A 21,020-nucleotide genomic window follows, 5' to 3' on the forward strand; every position below is an offset into this window, starting at 1 on the left:
CTCCAGCACAGAAGACGCAACAGACAAACTCCCGCAACAAAAGGACGGCACGAGAAACAGAAACATCACCGACGATGAAGAGAAAGAGAGTGAAGAAGAACAAGAGGAGCAGAATGTCGCCAAAAGAAGCAAAGGAATTAAACGCAAGCAGCCGGACAAAAGACAAAGCGACTCGGAACAGGAGGAGGAATCGGTACTGGGCATGAGCAGATCTGGGAGAATGAGGATAAGCAGGGTCAAACAGAGGATGGACAAAAGTAAAGGTGATGGAGCAGAAACTGTAAGAAAGGAGGAGTTAAATAGCAGAGCGTCCCTGGCCAACTGTTTGACCCAGCTGGACCTGAAAACGCTCCACCTGCCCGACGATCCGTCCCTCTGCTCCGTTCTTGTGTCTTGCCTGAGCAGCCAGCCGAGAGTCTTGGTCAAAAAGCTGCCAGTGACTTTTATTAGTGCGAGCAGGAGCGACAGAGGAGAAGGAGGAGGAACCTTGAATGATAGACGGCAGAGTCCGAGGAGGAAGAAGACCACGAGCAAGCGATTTGGGAAGCCTGACTCTGACCTTTCTGGCATGGATGATAAAGAGTAAGGGACATGTTGCAAAGTGGCAAATCGCAGTTAGAAACGGCTCAATTAGCAAATCACGAAGGCCGCAGTTTAATCGTTTTAAGGCAAATACAAAATTGCAAGACATTTTAGAAAAGAAACATACAAACTTGCGTTTGAGTGCGGCAGTTCATATCTTGTTTTAGTCTCTCGTGCGGTAAGGCTCCATTGTGTTTTAAATCTTTAAAGCTCAGAAAAATCGCAAGTTATAAAGCAAGACTTAAAAGCCGCAGTGTGTGACATTTGCTGAATTTTTTTTGTTGTTGTTTATTATTATGCCTCCTGATGTCTTCTTTCATGAACAGAAACAATAGAACATTAATTGTATTCTGCAGGAATGTCACCGGGAAATTAATCAGCAATGGTGTGCACTTGTTTGAATGTTTGGACGTTTGTTTATATTTAAACATTACACACTGCAGCTTTAAGGTTAAAAAAAGATAAAAGCTTTTTACGTTGCATCATGTGCTCTGGGTTTCCTGCCTTTGGTTCTTGTAAATATTAATGTTATTAAATTATGAATAAACACAGATTCTGGTCTGCTGATGTTTTTAAATGTTAAAGTAAGTCTAAATTTGAAATGTCAATGAACACAAAAAACATGGTAGTGTATCTTTAGAGCTGCAGATCTTACCTTTATTAAGCGGCATTTCAGCGTTTCTAGTTTTCAAACAATTCAGCAGTGTATTTTTTCAATTTACAAATTAACATTTGAATTATGTTGTTTCTACTTGGCAGAAATCGCCTCGTATTACCGCGCAGCTCTCAACGACAGGCCAACACAGGTGATTTAATACACCATGTTAAAGTGGAAAAACAAAAACAAAACAAAAAACACCTGTAAATGCTGTTGTTTAACTGTTTCCCCGTCATTTTCAGAGACGCTGGCCTCTTCTGGAGACGGTGAGGACTATGTTGCTGATTCAGAGGACGAGGCAACAAAGAACTTCAAGGGCAGGGTAAGTTGGCTCGAACGAGAAAGCAGTCTTCTCGTAGACGATGAAATGTAGTGTCTGTTTTAAAAGGAACAGCTTTAGATGCCTCGGTGAATCCGCTAAACTTAATTTATTATCCTGCATATTGTTTTTCCCATTCTTTGAGAGTTCACAAGTCACGGTTATGCCTGTACACCAAGTCATTTCATACAATGCCAGTATATCCCAAAGCATCACGACTTTGAACCCTTGACGTCCATCCACCCATCTTCTACTGCTTTATCCTCCACATGAGGTGCTGTGCCAACCTCAGCTGATATGAACAGTTCACCAGTCCATCACAGGGCCACATACATAGACAAACAACCATTATTATCATTGTCATATTTATTGGTTCAATAATCCTGATCAGTAAAGGCCCCACAAAACTGACTTGCCTTCCCCTGTCTGTCTCCCTCAGCTGTTCATGAAGCGCTACTACAAGACCAAACACGGCACTTACGTTCCCACTCTGAGGGAATTCTGGAAACCGGGGATGCCGCGGAAGGACTTGCTGTCTGCTTTTACTAAACGCAGATGATGGAAGGAATTTTCCACACCCAATATTAAGTTTAGCTCCTATATCGATTTATGTCGTCATCATGGATGGATCGCAAATTTTTTTTTTAACCTTCGATATTATGAAATAACTGATAATGGATGGTGTCTTACAAGTAAAACTTGTGATTTTAAAAATGTTAGTGTACAGTTTTGTAAATAAAGATGAAGCAATATCTATTATATCAAGCCCCCTTTTTTTTAAAGAAGAAAACCTTTAGCACATTATTCTGTCATATTCTGTTAAGGGTTAATTAGGGTTAGGTATTAACTGGTTAAGGTGAGGGATAATGCTTTGTTTCAGTTGTCCAGATGAATGGAGGTCAATTTAACTGAGTGAAATAGTGATTAGTAAACATTTATTATGGCGACTGACAAACCATTCCGACACAATTCACAATATAAACCATACCTAGAAGTCTTTGGGAATGAATGACTTCAACTATTATTTAGTCGTAAAATAAATGTAAAGAGAAAAATCTGCATCTTTCCCCTTTAATCCATCACGCTGCAGCAAAGCGTAATGATTTTTCTCTTGCCACACAGTTTAAGTGTATGATCCTGCACTCAAAACAACAAGGATGAAATCATAAACTCCTTTTATGTTGTTGTTTGTGTAATTACATCTTCAATCTTCACTAACTAGTCAGTGTGACCGTGTTCTAGCATATTCTGCTGTGAGCAGGAAGCAGAGTGGATGTAATCAAAGTACAAACAAAATCGATCCACACAGAGACACACGGTTAAGTGCATGTATTATTCGCGTTGTTGCCAGAGACTCAGAGTCGACAGCCCATCCCTCCCGAGACCGTGATGGTCTCTCCTGTGATGTAGGAAGCTTCCTCCGAGCACAGGAAGGCGATCACTTCACCGATTTCCTTAGGCTCGCCAATTCTGAAGGGAGCAAAGAAGTGAAAAGCAATGCTGTAAGCAATACTTAGTATATAGTGTGACTTTTAAACCTATGTTATACTATTTCCTGTTGAAAATGGCTGTTGTGGAAAAGGTCAATAACACCATGCTTGAGAATTACATACACATGCATACATAAGTACAACTCATTGACAGCTTGTCAATATAGAAGACCAGCTTCCTACGTATTAGCAAGGCTAATTAAGAGAAACCAGTAAGCAATGTGGATTCTCAAGATATCGTATTCAAGCTGTTTCCTTCTGGGGAAAAAAAACACCTGACACCTGGGATTTTTCCAATAATTTTTTGAGTCCAGACCTGAATTTAGAAGCAGTATGTGATTAGCTGCACAGAGAGAGAGATGGAGAGGAAAGACTACAGCTGAAAGCTAAATCTAAAACCTAAAAATAGAAGCCCGGTGTCATTTACCACATTGCTATAAGGAACTTGTCAAGACAGTCTCCACCACAAGAGTTCCAGTAACAAAGGTGGCCATGTGAAATATTGACTTTCTCCTGCAGAAGCCATTTTCTCTAGATTTTAAATATAATTTATAGATTTTATTTATTGTGGTTAAGGCTGCACGGTTATTCTTTTTCTTTTTTTTTTTCCAAGCCAAAATGTGTGTCAAATGACCATTTTCCATAAAATATTGTCCTGACCTATACACATCATACGCTACAGACTGAGGAAAACATCACATATCTTTACAAATATCACACAGTAATCAAAATCATCAAAATAGTCACAATTCGGCGCTAATTTTGGTGGACATATTCCCTGTATTTGTCGTTCATAAATGACTCACATATCCATGGAGAGGGCACATAATTGGAGTTCCAACTTCCACGTGAGCATGAACTGTACCTTTGAATGCTGAGCTGCTTTTTGAACTCGTCCAGGAAATCCTCGCTTTGCCATAACTGGGAAAGAACAATGCAGAATATCACTCAGCGGGAGTAATTTAACAAAGAAAACACAACTTGTAAAAAGGCTACACAAGGACACGATCCATTATGAGTGATGTGTGTGTGTGTGTGTGTGTGTGTGTGTGTGTGTGTGTGTGTGTGTGTGTGTGTGTGTGTGTGTGTGTGTGTGTGTGTGTGTGTGTGTGTGTGTGTGTGTGTGCTCCTCACTGAAGAGCTGAACTTTGTCTTAATAACTCCAGGAGCCACACAGTTGACTCTTATGTTACTCTGGGCCAGTTCAGGAGCCAGAGCTCGGGTCAGACCCAACAAGGCCGTCTTACTAACGCTGTAAGGACCAATAATCTGCAGGAAGAGAAACCAAAAACGTCATGTCACATGTCTTTATGTTCTTCATAAATGTATGCGATTTGAATTTTCTAAACTCCAGCACATGAAACGTGAAAATAATGCAACATTTACAGTGTTTTGCACTAATGGGATTCATTCAAAGACCCTGGTAAATGTCATCACTTCTGCAGGATCTAGTGTGTCGCAGCTTCAAGATGCATTCAAGGAACCTGTTAAATTTAATTACTTCTGCAAAAAAACATTTGAATTAAATGCTCATGAAATTAATGCTATTTCTTAGGTCACTCTAGCCCAACAATATAATATAAAGTCCTTTAAAGCTATTGAATACTAACTTAATTTTAATCCACAATATAATAAGAATAATACAAGTCATGTCATTTATCAATGGAATCTTAAACATGCTTGACGTCACTGACCCTTATCGGTTGGTATCCAGCCACAGATGATACAAACACTACATTTCCTCCTCTGAAAGAAAATATTCAAAGCATTTTGAAGTCATATAGGCTTGAATGTCTGGATGGATGGAATTTCGCTGTTATAATATTTTGTCACTCACCCCCTCTTTTGCATATGAGGCATCACCAGCTTTGTCATGAGGAAAGATGATTTCACATTGACAGACAGGATCTGGAAGTAAAAACAGTGGATTTTCATGAAGTAAATAATCCCACAAGTGATTAATGATTGAGGAGACGGATGTCGACAGAGACAGTCGCAGAGCCTCCATGTACCTTGTCCCAGATTTCCTCAGTGGAGTCCATGATGTTTCCATAGAAAGGGTTGACGGCAGCATTGGACACCAGGATGTCGACACCTCCACACTTCTCCACAGCCTGTTCCAAACAGAGTGGAATCACTGATGAGGTATCGTTAATGTAATTTAAACCATTGGACGCAAGCGACGCCTGAACAATCCATCCATCCATTTTCCACCGATTATCCGGGGCCAGGTCGCGGGGGCAGCAGTCTGAGAAGGGACGCCCAGACCTCCCTCTCGCAGGACACTTCCTCCAGCTCTTCCGGGGGGACCCCAAGGCGTTCCCAGGCCAGCCGGGTGACGTAGTCACTCCAGCGTGTCCTGGGTCTTCCTCTGGGTCTCCTCCCGGTGGGACATGCCCGGAACACCTCCCGAGGGAGGCGTCCAGGGGGCATCTGATACAGATGCCCGAGCCACCTCAGCTGGCTCCTCTCGATGTGGAGGAGCAGCGGCTCTACTCCGAGTTCCTCCCGGGTGACAGAGCTCCTCACCCTATCTCTTAGGGAGCACTCCGCCACCCTGTGGAGAAAACTCATTTCAGCCGCTTGTATCCGGGATCTTGTTCTTTCGGTCATAACCCAAAGTTCATGACCATAGGTGAGGGTAGGAACGTAGATTGACCGGTAAATCAAGAGCTTTGCCTTTCGGCTCAGCTCCTTCTTCACCACAACGGACCGATACAACGACCGCATTACTGCGGCCGCTGCACCGATCCGCCTGTCAATGTCACGCTCCATCCTTCCCTCACTCGTGAACAAGACCCCAAGATACTTAAACTCCTCCACCTGAGGCAGGATCTCTCCACTGACCAGGAGGGAGCAAGCCACCTTTTTCCGGTCGAGAACCATGGCCTCGGACTTAGAGGTGCTGATTCTCATCCCCGCCGCTTCACACTCGGCTGCAAACCGCCCCAGCGCATTCTGGAGTTCCTGGTTCGTAGGAGCCATCAAGACCACATCATCTGCAAAGAGCAGAGATGGAATCCAGCCACTCCCAAACTGGACCCCTTCCGGTCCCCGGCTGTGCCTAGAAATTCTGTCCATAAAAATAATGAACAGAACCGGTGACAAAGGGCAGCCCTGCCGGAGTCCGACATGCACTGGGAACAAGTCTGACTTACTGCCGGCGATGCGAACCAAGCTCCTGCTCCGGTCGTACAGGGACCGCACGGCCCTTAACAAAGGGCCCCCGACCCCTACTCCCGGAGCACCCCCTACAGAATGCCACGAGGGACACGGTCGAAAGCCTTCCCCAAGTCCACAAAACACATGTGGACTGGTTGAGCAAACTCCCATGAACCCTCGAGCACCCTGCGAAAGGTATAGAGCTGGTCCAGTGTTCCACGGCCAGGACGAAAGCCGCATTGTTCCTCTTGAATCCGAGGTTCGACTATCGGCCGAACTCTCCTCTCCAGTACCCTGGAATAGACTTTCCCCGGGAGGCTGAGGAGTGTGATCCCCCGATAGTTGGAACACACCCTCCGATCCCCCTTTTTAAAAAGAGGGACCACCACCCCGGTCTGCCATTCCAGAGGCACTGTCCCCAACCGCCAAGCAATGCTGCAGGGCTGTCCTGGTTGACACGCCTGAACAATTTCAATTTGAAATCATAATTGGTTTAAAACAGTGAATATTGAAAAGTCCCTTGAGATAAAGATATAATATGTAACATTTCTGCATTCAAATATCTAAAAACAACAAGTCTAATGTTTTTTGTTGTTGGGTAGCGCAGTTACATCACTAAAACCATAGGTATCTGTATTTCTGTTGAAGAAAACCGTTTGTTGCCTTTTAATGATATCATCTTCTTTATTGTCTTTGCTGTAACCTCGCATTAAAACCTCCCTAAATAATATATAAAGTATTCTGTGATTTTGATTGTCTGCATTTGTCACTAATGGATCACGGCTAATCGCTGATGTTTGCTATGTGTTCTGCCTCTAAAGCTCAAGGACAATTCCCATGATCCCACGCTGCTTCCTGGCATCAACAAACTAGGCCTTTTGTTATTGTTTTGATTGATAGACCACTTGTAGAACAGAAATCCAAATCTGATATCTGTCAGACTATGATATGTGTCCAATTTCCTTTTATTCTTCTTGATGTACAGTAATGACTCCCTTTAAAGACTTAGGTGGATCCTCGAGTCAAGAGCTCACCAATTTAACCAGGTTCTCCCGGTCTTCTCTGTTGCCAACATTGCAGGTGGTCCCAGTCACTTGGATGTTCTGGCTCTGGAGCTGCTCCACAGCCCTGTCCACGTTTGCCTGTCGTCGGCTGCTCACCACCACATGAGCTCCTCTCTTTCCCAGGGACTCGGCTGTAGCCAGACCAATTCTGAGGAGGTGGAGAGGAGTAAAAATTACACACTGTACAATAAGAACAATAAGAATATGGTTCTTCGCTTTCAAATATATCATAGACTGAAGCAGATGTGTAACTAATCTACAGACAACTAATAGAAGTAACAAGAATAAGATTCTTACCCTTCTGTGGAAGCAGTAACTATAGCTACCTTTCCAGAAAGGCTGCTTTGAGACATACTTCTTTGACCAGCCACACAGTTGGTCCTAAGGCACCTGAAAGCACTTCTCCACATTACCTGAGAACAGACAACAGCCGCTGAGTTTATGAAAACACCGTGATAGTAAGGAGGGCAAAAGTCACTTGAGCTGTATGGCAGCAATGTAATATAATGAATCAAGAGGGTATTATTTTGAAAAACAGTTTTGTCTATCAATCATTCGAGTTTGTGCAAATGGTACGCTACGATGTGACATGTGATTGTGTAAAAATACGAGTAGGAGAATAAACTCACCTTTGAATAAGTGCAAACTTCAACACGGACGTGTTTGGACTCTGGGTTACAGACGGATCCGGTAAGAGTAAGAGTCTCTCTGTCAAAATAAAAGTCTCCGTTAAACACTCACTCGTGTTTGATTAAATGCAACAGACACATTCAATGAAATGTCGATTAGACTTGACTGAGTTAATTCTAAAAATGTGTTTTAGCGACTAATTATAGTATCTGTGTGTGGTGTTTAGTTTTAGTTTTCAGAATTTACTGTGTAGTTCCGTAATGAACGACACGATTGTATCGTACACAAACGCAACACAAAAAGAACGAGCCAATCACAAACGCGGTGTGCCATGAGCCGCGATTGGCTGCGCTGACTTCTCATTGTACTGGATGGGTCTACCCTTCCCTTACAGCATGGCATTAACACACACGCTGCGCTTGTAGATCAGCGGGCAGCGTGAACGTCCAAGGAGGCGGGGATCATTTTGTTGTCATCGTCGAAGATGATTGAACGTCGATGGCCACAGATTTTCACGCTTGAATAAAAGTGATTTCACGGCTTACAGTGTGCGCCGATAACGAAGTTTATCGCGATAAAGAAAACGCAAGGTAATTGTTGTACATATCTGGCTTTTTGGTGCTAATGTTGGCTCAGTGCACAAATATGCTTTAGTAGTTTTACCCGGCGGTGCTATTGTTGTTTTGAACTATATGTTAGCATTAGCTGCGAAAGACGATGCAGATAAGCAGCGTTAGCTTACGTCAACGATACCATGCCAGGCCGGGGCAACATATTTCACATTCTTGTAGTATTTTTTTTTTTTTGCATAATGTATCATGCAAACTGTTCGTGTTGTTACACACGCACTTATGTTTTATATGGTTTGCTGACGAGAGCGCACCTCTCATTTATCTACGATGCTAAAGCTTACGTTAGCACTCTGAACGGGCAGCATTTTAACGTAGCTGGGCGTGGAAAGCATAGACAGGTGGTGTAGCTGCTGCTGCTGCTTTTTTCATTTCCCACGAGTCTCGGTGTGTTGAAAATGAGTTGCGAAACAAATGTGATAAAGCGTTTCCGCGTCGATTGCAGGATCCATATGACGACGGCGGACGACGAGGCAATCGGATTCTAGGATGAGTCCTACCCAGACACAGCTGTGCCTCGGCGGCACGGATTTTCTCTGGTGACCGGCACCTCCAAGAGACACACTGCACATCTAGATGGACGAGCCCGATTGACCAGGACCCTTGAGTTCTAGTTTCTCTGAGACTTGACCAATAATCTCGCCATAATGTCTGTCTCCGTGAGTACAGTATTTGTTTATTTGATTAATGATTCTTGCATGAATTGATGTAGCATCCTTCATTAACGAAGGGCACACGTGGCCAGATTTCTTGAATGTAATTAAACATTGTGAAAGAGTTGGCTAAAAGGCTTGTGTTTTTATCTGTAGTTTAGGATACAATGTGAAAATAGACTCTATTCAAACTAGGGTTAGAATAAAAAATAAACCAGTAATATAAATGATAATACATTCAAGTGTTTTTTTTCCCAGAAATAAAATTTGTTTTCTGGTTTTCAGCCTCTTTACTAAACACAGTGACCAATTGAGTGATCATGGGAAAAGTTTAATCTGTGATGAAAATAACTTTGAGCTGCAACCTGTTTGAGCCAAAGTGACATAATAAATTTAAAAAAGAAAGAAAAGAAGCAGCAGGACAATATAATATTAGTAAGCACATGCAAGAATTAGCACACACAGAAACATTCAACAAGACTGTATTTACAATATAGAGCATGTGTTCAGTTTCCATGTAAAGCAACGGCATTATTACAAAACATAAAGCAGGAGCAAGATTGTAATAAAGGTAGAGTGGAACGCTGCAACGTATACTGTAGTTGTCTTGAGACAAGAGAGATGGTTACATTGGAAACATGGCCACAATATTTTGAACTTCTGGCTAGTACTTTGTCAGAATACACTTGGAACAGCTGTCTGTATGCACACAGATACTTCCCCTCTCTTCAGATTCTTTCATTTGGAGGGTCAGACATCCTGCTGCATTCCCAAAACATTGTTAATTCGCACTGTTAAAATGAGAAGTCTCTCCTACCTCGATTTTTTTGGGACTGATCGTGAATCTCATCCAATGGGATGTAGCTTCCCCTTTGCCAAATGCGGTTAGTTGGTTAGTTAATCTGATTAGACTCTCTTTTGTGATGTTCGCTTTCTCATATTTATTCCCTCTGTGTGATGTTGACCAGACCAACATGACCAACATGACCTACATCTTCCTGCCTCTGTCCTTACGTGGCCTGCCATGAATTACGAAAAACACATTACATAATAGTTTCTGGATTTTCAGTGGGGAAAAAAAATTAATTTATCCTCTGTACAGGTTATCGCCTCATTAACATTTCCGTTTATTTTAACAGGAAAAGCATTTAACATCTGTAATCATCAAAAGAACTCTGCAATGGATGTGGACCATACCCAAACAATCCTGCCACCACAGTATCTACAGTTAATGGTGGAAATAGTGTACAGAGATGTGTAGTTTTATATATTTGAGTGTCATTGGGCCACATTTTTTAAATCGACACTTGGACAATCAGTATGTGTTGAGTTCTCTCTAATGTATGATGACGTATTGGTCCACAGCCTGGAACACAAAAGGCCGTCTAGCTAAAAGGCACTTTTCGGCAGTGCATAACATTAGTATAATTCACATTGTTTTATGTTCCTATCTCACCGGATTTCAATATTTTATCTGGATTCTCAACGACTCCATTACAGTTTTATTGGGGGTCCCACATGGCACAACTGAGCCCAGTGTTCCCAAGGGGGTTTCTTTAGAGAATGAAAGGGGGCTTGACTCTCTGGCTTTGGGTTGGCAATTAAACTCTAAACAGCAAGGGACAGATGTGCCTCTCATCCCCTCCCCCCTCTCATCACCCTCATTACCATTAAGCCCCTGTTGTCCATTTGGTCATTGATCCTCCCTCAGTGTGCCCCCTTTTTCATCCATGCTTCCTGATTACTGCCACACTAGTGAATTTTGAGATAATCATGATGATGATTTTTACATTTTAAACCCTCTTCCATCCTGTCGTCAGTTGCTCGGACATTCTACGAGATCTTCCCCATACAGTCCTATTCACTCTTCATTCAACAACCCTAAACAATCGTCCTTTTTATATACAGCCTCCTTGGTATTGCTATGTCAATGGATTTGTTTGTTTGTTGTGCTCAGATTAGAGACGCTACATTTTGTCTGTTGATTAAAAGCCTACTTTAAATGGCTATTTTGTGTGAGTGTGTGAATTAGTCAATGGGTGGTTCATGATTTCTCCTCTTGTCTCCCTGCTCCTTTTAGACGGTTTTAGCAAAAGCACTGTTTGACAACACGGCAGAGAGCCCGGAGGAGCTGGCTTTCCGGAAAGGTGACATCCTGATGGTGCTTGAACAGGAGCAGGGCGGTGGGCCTGGCTGGTGGCTCTGTTCTCTCCATGGAAGACAGGGCATCGCTCCTGCCAACCGCCTTCGTCTTCTTCAGACTGCCCCGCCCCCAGGCTCAGATGCTCGCCGTGGCTCTGGCGAGAACTCTGTTTACATATCACCCGGCTCCCCTCTGACTCGATCTACTGTCAGCAACAGTGCAGAGGACATAGATGGCGTGTATTGCTCTCCGCCAGTGGCAGGTGAAGGCCGAGGCGCATTAAGGCCTGGAGAGCTCCGCAGAGTCGAGGGTGGGCGTCCACGTTCTCACTCCAGCTCTGGCACCCGGCCCAGACCTGACTGGGATATTGGAGTGGCAGGACGTCCACGCTCGCCTTCTTTGAGGGGAAGAGGTACAGAAATTACGGGAATGCTCTATCAGACTCCCGTCAGTCCGTTACAAGCATCAACAGCTCAGCTTGCCAGACAACCAGGAGCTGTAATGGCTCAAGAGTCTGTCTACCTCTCCCCCAGTGGAGCACAAAGGTCAGCTGATGAGCCAGAGGACACTACATATCTGGTTCCTAGAGAAACACTAACAGGACACTCGGATGACTGTTACTTGGTACCCAAAGGTACACCACTCGCAGGTGATGAAGTTTACCAATCCCCTACCGGAGTTTTGCCTACCTCCGTCTGCTGTAATGGCCCCTCTGCGGTCAATGGTACGCCCCAGTCCAAAGTGAGTCACGACTCCCCTGCAATGTACCAAACACCCACAGCTGTGGGGGCAAACCTTCACAGGACTCCAGCCACTGTTTTGGCCCACCAGCACCCAGCTCAGTTATCCCCAGCTCAAGCATCTCCCAGACTTAACCCTGCTGTGGCCAGAGGCAAACCCGGCATCGCCTGTCACCAGGGATCGCCTTTGCTGGTCAGAGCAGGGCATATCAGGGTTCCAGGGTCACCAAACTTTATCCGCAAGCCACCTCCACCCGCACCGCCGGTGAGGGGAGTCACCCGAAAAGATGCACAACAAGCAATGCAATCATCATCAGCCGATTCCAACTCTGCTCCCAAACTTGGCGCTCAGACAAATTCTGCAAGTCTGCAGCAGGAAGAGGATAAACAGAAGGAAACTCCTCTGAGTAGGGAGGAAAGGATGAATAATGGGCTGGAGAAAACCATGAATGTGCACAACAAAAAAGGAGGAAAAGAGGACTGCTTTGATTCTGTTGATGACCTGGTATGTGTTCGCTGAGTTACAATAGTTTTATTGCTTCAAAAATAGTTTGATCACAATGTTATGGCAAATCATGGTTGAGAAGGCCTGCAGTAATAATAGTAATGCATGTATTTGTTGACCATGTAGGTGTATGACACTCCTCCCAGTGGCAGATGGCAGCGTCCCATCCTGTCTTCCCTTGGTGACGATGACGGCATCTATGACACCCCTCGCAGTGTCCCACCACAAGCTGACTCTGAGACAGAGGTACAGATATCTTTGCATGTTTGCCGTGTCTCACTTAAAACCATCTGTTGTGAACATTAGTTCTCTTTCAGAAATGCTGTGTCTTGTTTGTTGCCCTTATTGTCAAGGCCTTTACAAACCACACACATTTTTGTGTGTAATTTATTCACACATGAATAACATTTTTTTAAAACCTTTATCCAGTCAATGCAGCTTTCACATCAGCGATGCAGTTTCACTGAGTGTTACTGTGGTTTTTAGTGTTTTCCAGCTGGCACGCTGCTATAACATCTAACCAATTGGAATGTATGTTGATGATGAAGTCAGATTAAAAGTAAGGAAAACCACACAGCTGGGATTGTTAATTAACAAACACGACCTTCCCCATTAAGTTAGTCCTGAAGCTGTGACATAGCCTGAAAAGTTCTGGCCTTATCTTCATCAAAACAGAGCTATACGACCGTTTTCTTTTTTGTTCTTAGAAGGTTTACTCGTAGGTAACACTGCCACAGAAATGTCCCAAGAAAGGGATAAGATGACGTGGAGCATGTGCATAAGCCCCTGTGTGCATTTTATTTTAACAGGTAAACATGTATACAATGTATACAATCACAGAAACAGAATGGACCAAACCAGGGGGGTGAATAAGGAAAGAATATAAAAGTTAACATAAAGCACATAGACCAAACAAACGACAAATGCAAAAGCAAACTGCGCATTGGTTGTATACACAGAACTCAAGGGTGGTGGTATCCAAAAATAGCATTTTAGGGCTCCCAAAACACCAATTGTATGTGGAAAAAACCCTCTGAAAAGATGCTCTTCTCCAGCATTGACCATACTCCGATATATATTTCCTTTTTTCTGTTGATACAGCCCCTCATCACCACATGCTGAATTGATTCGCTTAATAGTGTCACGTTTGGTGTCAAAATTAATCTCTGAATAATTCAGTTTTGTGCTGTGGATTTGGTTCACTGTTGATGTACGAGTCGAAACAGTAGCTTAAAATAAGTAATTGCTCAAGTGTTCAGTGTGTGTGTGTGTATATATATATATATATATATATATATATATATATATATATATATATATATATATATATTTTTTTTTTTTTTTTTGCAGTAAGATACATATATTATTTTTATTTTTGCAGTCTTATTGGGTTAAACCTTAAACTGGCGAATTGGCATTTTGTTTTAATTTGTTTGCAGACATTACCTACATGTGTAATTGCAGTCCTCCATTTCATTTATTATAATTACAAAGTAGGAAATCCTGAGTAACAAGATGGGAATTGTGACAAAACTAGCGTTGGAATCATGTCTGAACAAGTGAAGTGATTCCACAAGTACAGATGACTATCATGTATCCTGTCACAGTTTCTCACATTCTGCTATTGGCCGATCTCCCTGCCCCCCTGTAAGGCGAGGCCACACCTGTCTCAGTCTGTGGTGGGAGCTCGTCTATCCAGTCCAAATGCTGCTTCTATTTTCTCCCAGTCACACCCATCTGTCAGGGCTGTGCCAAGGCCAAACCACCACCACTGTCACTCTATTCCCCAAGTGATCTCCCCTTTAATGTTACTGGAACAACTGCCAGTTGTTGGGTATTTTTTTTTTTGCTCTTTGCCCACAATTACTGAATGTGGACTGCAGAGTCGCTGCTTTTACTCTTTAATGTTAAATGGTCCAAATGTGTCTCTGCCATTAGTGGTCAGTGAATCTGTGTTGCATCTACGAACAGCTTTCAGTTGGTTTTCACTTTACCAGTTTCAGTCTGATCACCCAGTTCACATGGGGGGCTTTAGAAGATGTATGTTATTTACGAGAAGGGGATTATTGTGTTGCTCCAAACAAAGCTCAATCTGAAATTGTACTGAATAGAATTTCTCAAAGTCAGATCTACACCACACCCAGATAATGCGGTTGGGAGTGGAATTACTATTGCATGTTTACATTCAGCAGGACCCAAACTGGCTTAAATCTTTTGCACATGTTCCACACTCCCTGCCATCAGACTTTAACCGGAAAATAATGGGATATGCAGGTTTTTGGACTGACAAGGACATGAAAGATGTGGAATGATGCTCGACATGATACCAACTAGCTGCCAGCTTTTTTTGGTCAGTGACATAATGGATCAGCAAAAAACACCTAATACAAACAGGCTGAATGGAGGCATTTCGCCACCTATTAGTAGAATCGGACACACTTCATTCAATAAATCAATTCCTTGCTTGGGTTTGTATGTTGAGACGAGGATTATAGACCATCTGAGTGGTGTAGTTGAGTAACGACAGAAGCTTCAATTAACTGCGCATGGAAATGTACTGAATCGTTCCCAGAGGCTGTGTTGCAACCCACAGTTGGGTCTCGGGAGACGATTGTTTTGGGGTTGCCAAGTAAACAGGGTGAAGTTCTTCCAGCCTCACATAAGATTGATCTGTAAACATGCATTAAAAAGACAGAACAGGTTTCAAAATAAGTGGGTCCCGATATTATAAGTTTAGGTGAACAATGGTCTAATTTTTCCAAATGCTCAAGGTAAAATTTGTGTACTTACTGTATTTGTGATGAAGTTTGCCTCAACAGCACCATTTCTCATGATCTACTGTAGTGCTAATGATATAGAAATGATCTTTCCTCTGCCCAGTCATAAGGTAGAGAAGACAAAACATCAAAACATATCTTCTTTGCTGCCCCTATTCTAGGTCTATGATGTCCCCACCATCACCCTGAATGTGTCAGCAGCTGATGTTCAGCCTGATGAGATTGACGATGAAGTCTACAGCGTCCCCACTCTTCCAGGTGTGCCTTTGGGACCAGGAGAGTCCATCACCAGCCTCTGTGTTGAGGACGTTGCCCATGTTGGTTATTGTGTTACCGGACCTGAGAAACGAACCAGCGGTGGAGATCATAACCAAGACTTGTCTGAGCCCGACTGTGGCATCTATGACATGCCTGCTTTGACTATTGAAGTCCTCCCTCACTCCTCCTCATCCTCCTCCACGTCCACTCGCCGCCTGTCTTGTTCGAGTAATGGTTCAGGAGATGTGCAGTGGAGAGCTAACCTTTCCAGTCTGGTCCACTCAGTGCTGAGCACATCCTCCGGCCCGGCCTCGTCTCTGTCGTCACGTGACTTGGCCACCTCATTGGCTGAAATCCTGTCCACATGGAAAGCCAGTCATCCAGGTGACCCACCTCCACCTCTTCAACAGGCTTGGGCTCGTCTATCAGATCTGCTGCCGGCGTTATCCGCTATCGGCAGCGCTCCTCCGTCTGAGGGGCTCTTGTCGCTGATTCAGCGGTCCCTTGAGGAGAGCGCTCTCCTTCTGCAGGCTCAGGGACGACCTCGTCTGCCTTCCCAAGAATCCCTGTCCCGCAGGCCGTTGCCTGCTCTCCCAGTACCCGATGGGAAGTCATCTGGAGGTGGCATGGGCTCTCGTAAAGGCAGCTGGATCCAGGAGAGACCCCTGCCTCCAACCCCTCAGCCTGCCTTCCCTTTGCCTCCTGCTCCATCAACTGTGACTCTCACAGTGGGACCTGTTAACGGAGAAGACGATCCCAGCAACGAGTACGCTGGTATCGGCTTGACTCCGATTCCTGCTCCAGTTCCCACTGGAGACAGTGTTGGATATGTCAAACTGCAGGTCAGTTTTCATGTAGGCATGAATTTTTTTGTCTGGATTTTTTTGCCATTTAGGTTTTAAACAATTTAACAAGACAAAAATATGTATCTGGATCAACATTAAAGCAAATTAAGTTAAGAAAATCCATTAATTGTTTAAGAATGGGGCAAAGACACAGTTTAAAATCTAATGTTCTGATGTTTTCATGGTTCGAAACATTATTTCCTTGAATTTTCGATAGTGATTACCTGTTACTTGCGAGAATAGAATCCGACATGAACTGCAAACATATCATTAAACATGCCTGAAAACATGTTTTCTTTCCCACACAGGGCAAACCTGACCCACATTCTGATGTCATGGCCGAAAACGGACAAATACAAAGCATTGCCACAGAACCAAGGGTGAGTGTTTTCCCTCTGTATTTTTACCTCAACACATTTTGTTCACGTCATTTAACTTCAATTTCTTTTTACATTCGTTTTTTTTTATTTCCCATTTTTCTCAGTACCAAAAACACAGTCGATCAATGAGTTATCTGTCTAGACTCCTGTGTGTGCGTTCACTGTGCTCTTTGTTTACTATTGACTCATTAACCCAGCTTTGGCTTATGATCTTGTCTAAAGCCATCTCAACCCCAAAAACCAAGTTCACCATGTTTACATGTTTTATGGCTTTTTGACCCATGAATCTGACATTGACAGAAGGTGTTTATGCTGTTCTTCTGTTTACTGTTGCTTCAGACTGAGGTCATGTCTTGTTACCACTCAGCCTGCAGATTCTTCTGCTCCTTGCTAGATTTCTTGCTCATGCCACTGACCGGAGTAACAAGAGATCACTTGTGAATCTTTAACAATATTTCCTTACATTGAATGGAGGCTGCAGGACAATGGGTGAAAGAAAGACACAGTCATTCCCTTAACAGTCACATACTGTATATAAGTGACTTAATGTTTAGTAGCAGACTTGGTCAAGCTTATTTATACGAGAGTTGACTCCAGAATGATTTTGGTAAATTATCTAATTGTATAGTGTCATTCTTATAGAATTTTCTATCATTTATATATGCTATGGGTTGAGGAGAGAGGTCAGATCTACTAGCTGCTATAATCTGATCGTCTCTGTAGCTGCTCTGATGGCATTGAAGGGTGGGAAATCAAGGGCCCGCCCTGACCTGGTTGTTGAAATCCTATGCTGCCTCTTCAGAGTTGGACTGTAATATAATATTTATGTGGATGGCTGCCTGGACTCTCAGGAGTTAAAGGAAATTAAATGTCTGATAAACTGCATTGGCCAAGGAAGTGAAACAGCAGGTCTCTCTTTTGAATGAGGCATTGGGCCTCAATGAGATTACCTGTATAAATAAAGCTTGAATTTCATAAGTTTGTCAAGTGGTTTTCAATGATGTTAAAGTAAAGGTTCATGGTCTGTGCCGTTGTTGATTCAAATCAGTAAGGCAATAGTTTCTTATTGAACTGACTGACCTGGGGCATTCATCTTGCTATTGAGGCAGTTTAGCATTTCTTCATGCAGCTGGTTTAATATGGAAGAATATAAATTTAATAAATGTATATTTGTCCTGTGGGGATGGCATTAAACCTCTGAGTGTACAGCCTGTCAGAAAATATTAGAAGCAGAAGAAATCAATAGTGCATATAAATGTTGCAATGTCTGCAAAAGTATCACCACTGATATTTGTGTTGTGGCTCATGCAACTGAAAAAAACAACATCAAATAGAATGCAACTTTGGGAAAAAGACTGCTTAATTATTAATCATTTAGTCAGGAAGTGAAATAAATAAAATGAAGCTTCAGCTGCTCAGACGTGGTGAGAAAAAAAAACATTCTGCCACGTCTGTCTCACCCTGGTTTATTCATCTGCACTGACACTCATTCACAGCCTGTATGAATCGGAGAGGGCAACCAAACTTGAACTCCTGCAAATTCTGAAGCTTAAGAGTTGAATTAGTCAAACAAATATCTAAAAGTTCAGTTCATAAAGACACGATTTATGATTTTCAACTCAACTTGCTTTTAAATTCTTACGTTTAAGCAACTCTTACCAGTGTTTCTTGAATTTTCTCTCATAATACTAAATGCATATTTTTCCATGTGCAGTTGACCCCTTCCCCTCCTCTGCCGGTGTCCCTCTCTCTGGAGGATTCGGAGCTGCTGTCCTTCTACTCGTCTCAGAGCCTCGCTCACCTCTCCTGCCTGGCCGATGCCATCGACGTGCTCTTCGGCAGCGTGCAGGGGAACCAGCCCCCCCGCATATTTGTCGCACGAGGAAAGAGTCTCATCGTGACTGCGCACAAACTGGTCTTCATTGGGGACACTCTCTCCCGCCTCCTCACTTCCGCTGACCTCCGAACCAAGGTATCTTTTTTTTCATATATATATACTGTCTTTATCCCCTTTATCCAAATTCATTAATTAATTGATTATCAGAATAGTTGACAATTAATTCAGTAATGGATGAATCATTCATCAACATCAATTATTGCTGTCTTCATGATCTTTCCCACCTGGACTTAAAAAGGTCCTTTAGATTTCTCCTGTATGTTTGCTTTATATTTGTTTGCAGAAGCATGTAGAGAAAGCTCCGTGCACGTTTGTCCAAATGTACCATAGCAGATTCTCAAGAAAAGTATAAAAAGTGACATTTATGAAACTTAACAAATGCCTTTTTGTTTATTTCTTCCTCAGATCACAACCTCAGGTGGCCGACTCTGCCAGGCCTTGAAGGCGGTCGTGGTGGCAACAAAGGGAGCTGCACAAAACTACCCCTCAGTATCAGCCACTCAGGAGATGGTGGACCGCGTCGCTGAGCTCTCCCAGCAGGCGGCCGGCTTCTCCACTCTGCTCCAGCGGCTGGCAGAAATATCTTCATGATATTTCTTATCTCCTTATGTAAATTTCTATACACTACACACATATATTTTCTGTCTTTCTCAAATGCCTTATTTGTTGGTACCTTTTGAATGGGATTGGTGTAAGTGAAGTTGAATCCTGAAGTAAGCGTTTATCCTTGCTGCAGCTGTGACTTAACTGGGTTTGGACTATGCTGGTTCTGTCCTTAAAATTGTGTGCTGGTTTTCCTTTGTTTATATTCTGACCTCTGTGCTTTGATGCTGAGCACACCTGTCTTTTTTTGAGTGTTAACTTATTGACTATTTGAGGCCCCACTAAGGCTTTGATTGTCCATGCAGACTGCTTATTTTGGGAGCTTTACTTATTATGTTTGCTGTATCCCCCCTCCCCAACACACACACACACGCGATAGCCATGTGTCCTTCCTTCCTCTATTTATTTAGCCATCCCACATATTTCAGAAATAGCACAGTAGGACACCTTACATCCTGTTTCTGTCCCCGTTTTTGCTCTGATACCTGAAAGGCCTTTTGTGATTTTCATTCAGAAGCCGTTGAGGCAGCACAGCAAGTCTTTGGGGCTAAAAATTGTAGAAGAGGATGTGGAGCAGGACATTTTCCTTTGTGTGTGTTGTGTTTTGTAGTGTCAATTTCCCCTTTGCACAGAAAGGTACGACACTAACTACCACGCGTAACAGCTTGATGTTTGTATTCGACTCACTGAAGAGACATCTGCATATTTCAGTTTGCATTCATGCAGCCTCGTGGATTAACGCCCCTGTCTGACACAGATAAATATCTAAGATTTTAATGCAGTAACTGTCAGTGAGCAATGGTAGTTGGTTGAGAAATTGCCTCATCCTGTTCTTTCCCACAGTCTTGTGATATCCTTTCAGTAGACGTCAAACCTGTTGACCAAGGTTACCAGTCCCTACATGCTCTGCATTGACACTTTTGTTTGACTTTCTTTGCTTGTTGTTGTCATTTGTCAACAGTGCCTCTGATTTTTAGTCAGCGACCTTGCTGTGTGGGGCTAGGATAGACACTCTGGCTGGTTATTGTATACATAAGAACATAACAGTGGAATGCAGTTTTTTTTTTACAGCTGTAAAAAAAATCTTATCAATATATATATATACCATAATCATATGTCCCAGCCAAAGTATAAACCGAAATGAAGCACAACCCACTTTCTCATCGAAATAAGGCAATCTTGAATTGTAATTCCATCATAACACCTTTCTGTTTTGCATATCCTTTTTATTTACATCGAACATCGAATGCAATAGTCATCGACAAGATAAATGCAGCTCAATATGAAGCAACTTGTGACAAACTTTTTAAATAATCACATGGGACAGTTTCATGCTTGCGTGTGCTATTCAGTTAATTGTATTTAAAAGTTGTTTTTGGATTTATTCTCTGTATTTTAAATTATATTGCATAACCCAGGTAACCATAACAGTATCACCAGACCACTGCATAATCACTTTTTCAGTTGTGTCTAAACATTCTTTTTGAATATAGTTTCTTCCTGCTGTTACATTTTTTTCCCTCTGCAGCGCCACCTTGTGGAAGTTTGACGTAATCCATACCTGTCTGCTGTAACACTATACTAAATGAATGAAGGGAGCACAATAAGTAACCTTTACCTGCATATTTATTCTGATACTTTTTTATATAATGCTTTCCAGTTTGCATGGCTTTAACTTACTTGCA

At 42.8% G+C, this 21,020-nt stretch overlaps 3 protein-coding genes across 3 annotated transcripts; 2 read left to right on the forward strand and 1 right to left on the reverse strand.

The window, feature by feature from the left end:
- Positions 1–157: 157 nt before the first annotated feature.
- On the forward strand, positions 158–2,118 carry LOC310944337 (uncharacterized protein; the record flags this gene model as incomplete). Its single annotated transcript, XM_083910099.1, has 4 exons — positions 158–582; positions 1,342–1,388; positions 1,483–1,562; positions 1,999–2,118. Exons 1-4 carry the CDS (start codon positions 203–205, stop codon positions 2,116–2,118), a joined length of 627 nt encoding a protein of 208 aa, XP_083766225.1. The 5' UTR covers positions 158–202.
- Positions 1,948–12,088, reverse strand: dhrs4 (dehydrogenase/reductase (SDR family) member 4). The gene is made up of 10 exons (XM_083910098.1): positions 12,020–12,088; positions 7,905–7,983; positions 7,573–7,688; positions 7,246–7,423; positions 5,062–5,163; positions 4,887–4,957; positions 4,744–4,795; positions 4,184–4,318; positions 3,915–3,970; positions 1,948–3,029 (listed from the first exon to the last, which is right to left on the reverse strand). The coding sequence occupies exons 3-10, from the start codon at positions 7,683–7,685 to the stop codon at positions 2,915–2,917; spliced, it is 822 nt and encodes a 273-aa protein (XP_083766224.1). The 5' UTR covers positions 7,686–7,688; positions 7,905–7,983; positions 12,020–12,088; the 3' UTR covers positions 1,948–2,914.
- efs (embryonal Fyn-associated substrate) lies at positions 9,080–19,392 on the forward strand. Its single transcript, XM_083910097.1, has 7 exons — positions 9,080–9,193; positions 11,268–12,575; positions 12,702–12,821; positions 15,514–16,452; positions 16,764–16,835; positions 18,550–18,807; positions 19,138–19,392. The coding sequence occupies exons 1-7, from the start codon at positions 9,182–9,184 to the stop codon at positions 19,321–19,323; spliced, it is 2,895 nt and encodes a 964-aa protein (XP_083766223.1). The 5' UTR covers positions 9,080–9,181; the 3' UTR covers positions 19,324–19,392.
- The last annotated feature ends 1,628 nt before the right edge of the window (positions 19,393–21,020 follow it).

The sequence above is a fragment of the Microchirus variegatus genome (genome assembly GCF_963457635.1).
Source record: "Microchirus variegatus genome assembly, chromosome: 2".
Classification (NCBI taxonomy): Eukaryota; Metazoa; Chordata; class Actinopteri; order Pleuronectiformes; family Soleidae; genus Microchirus; species Microchirus variegatus.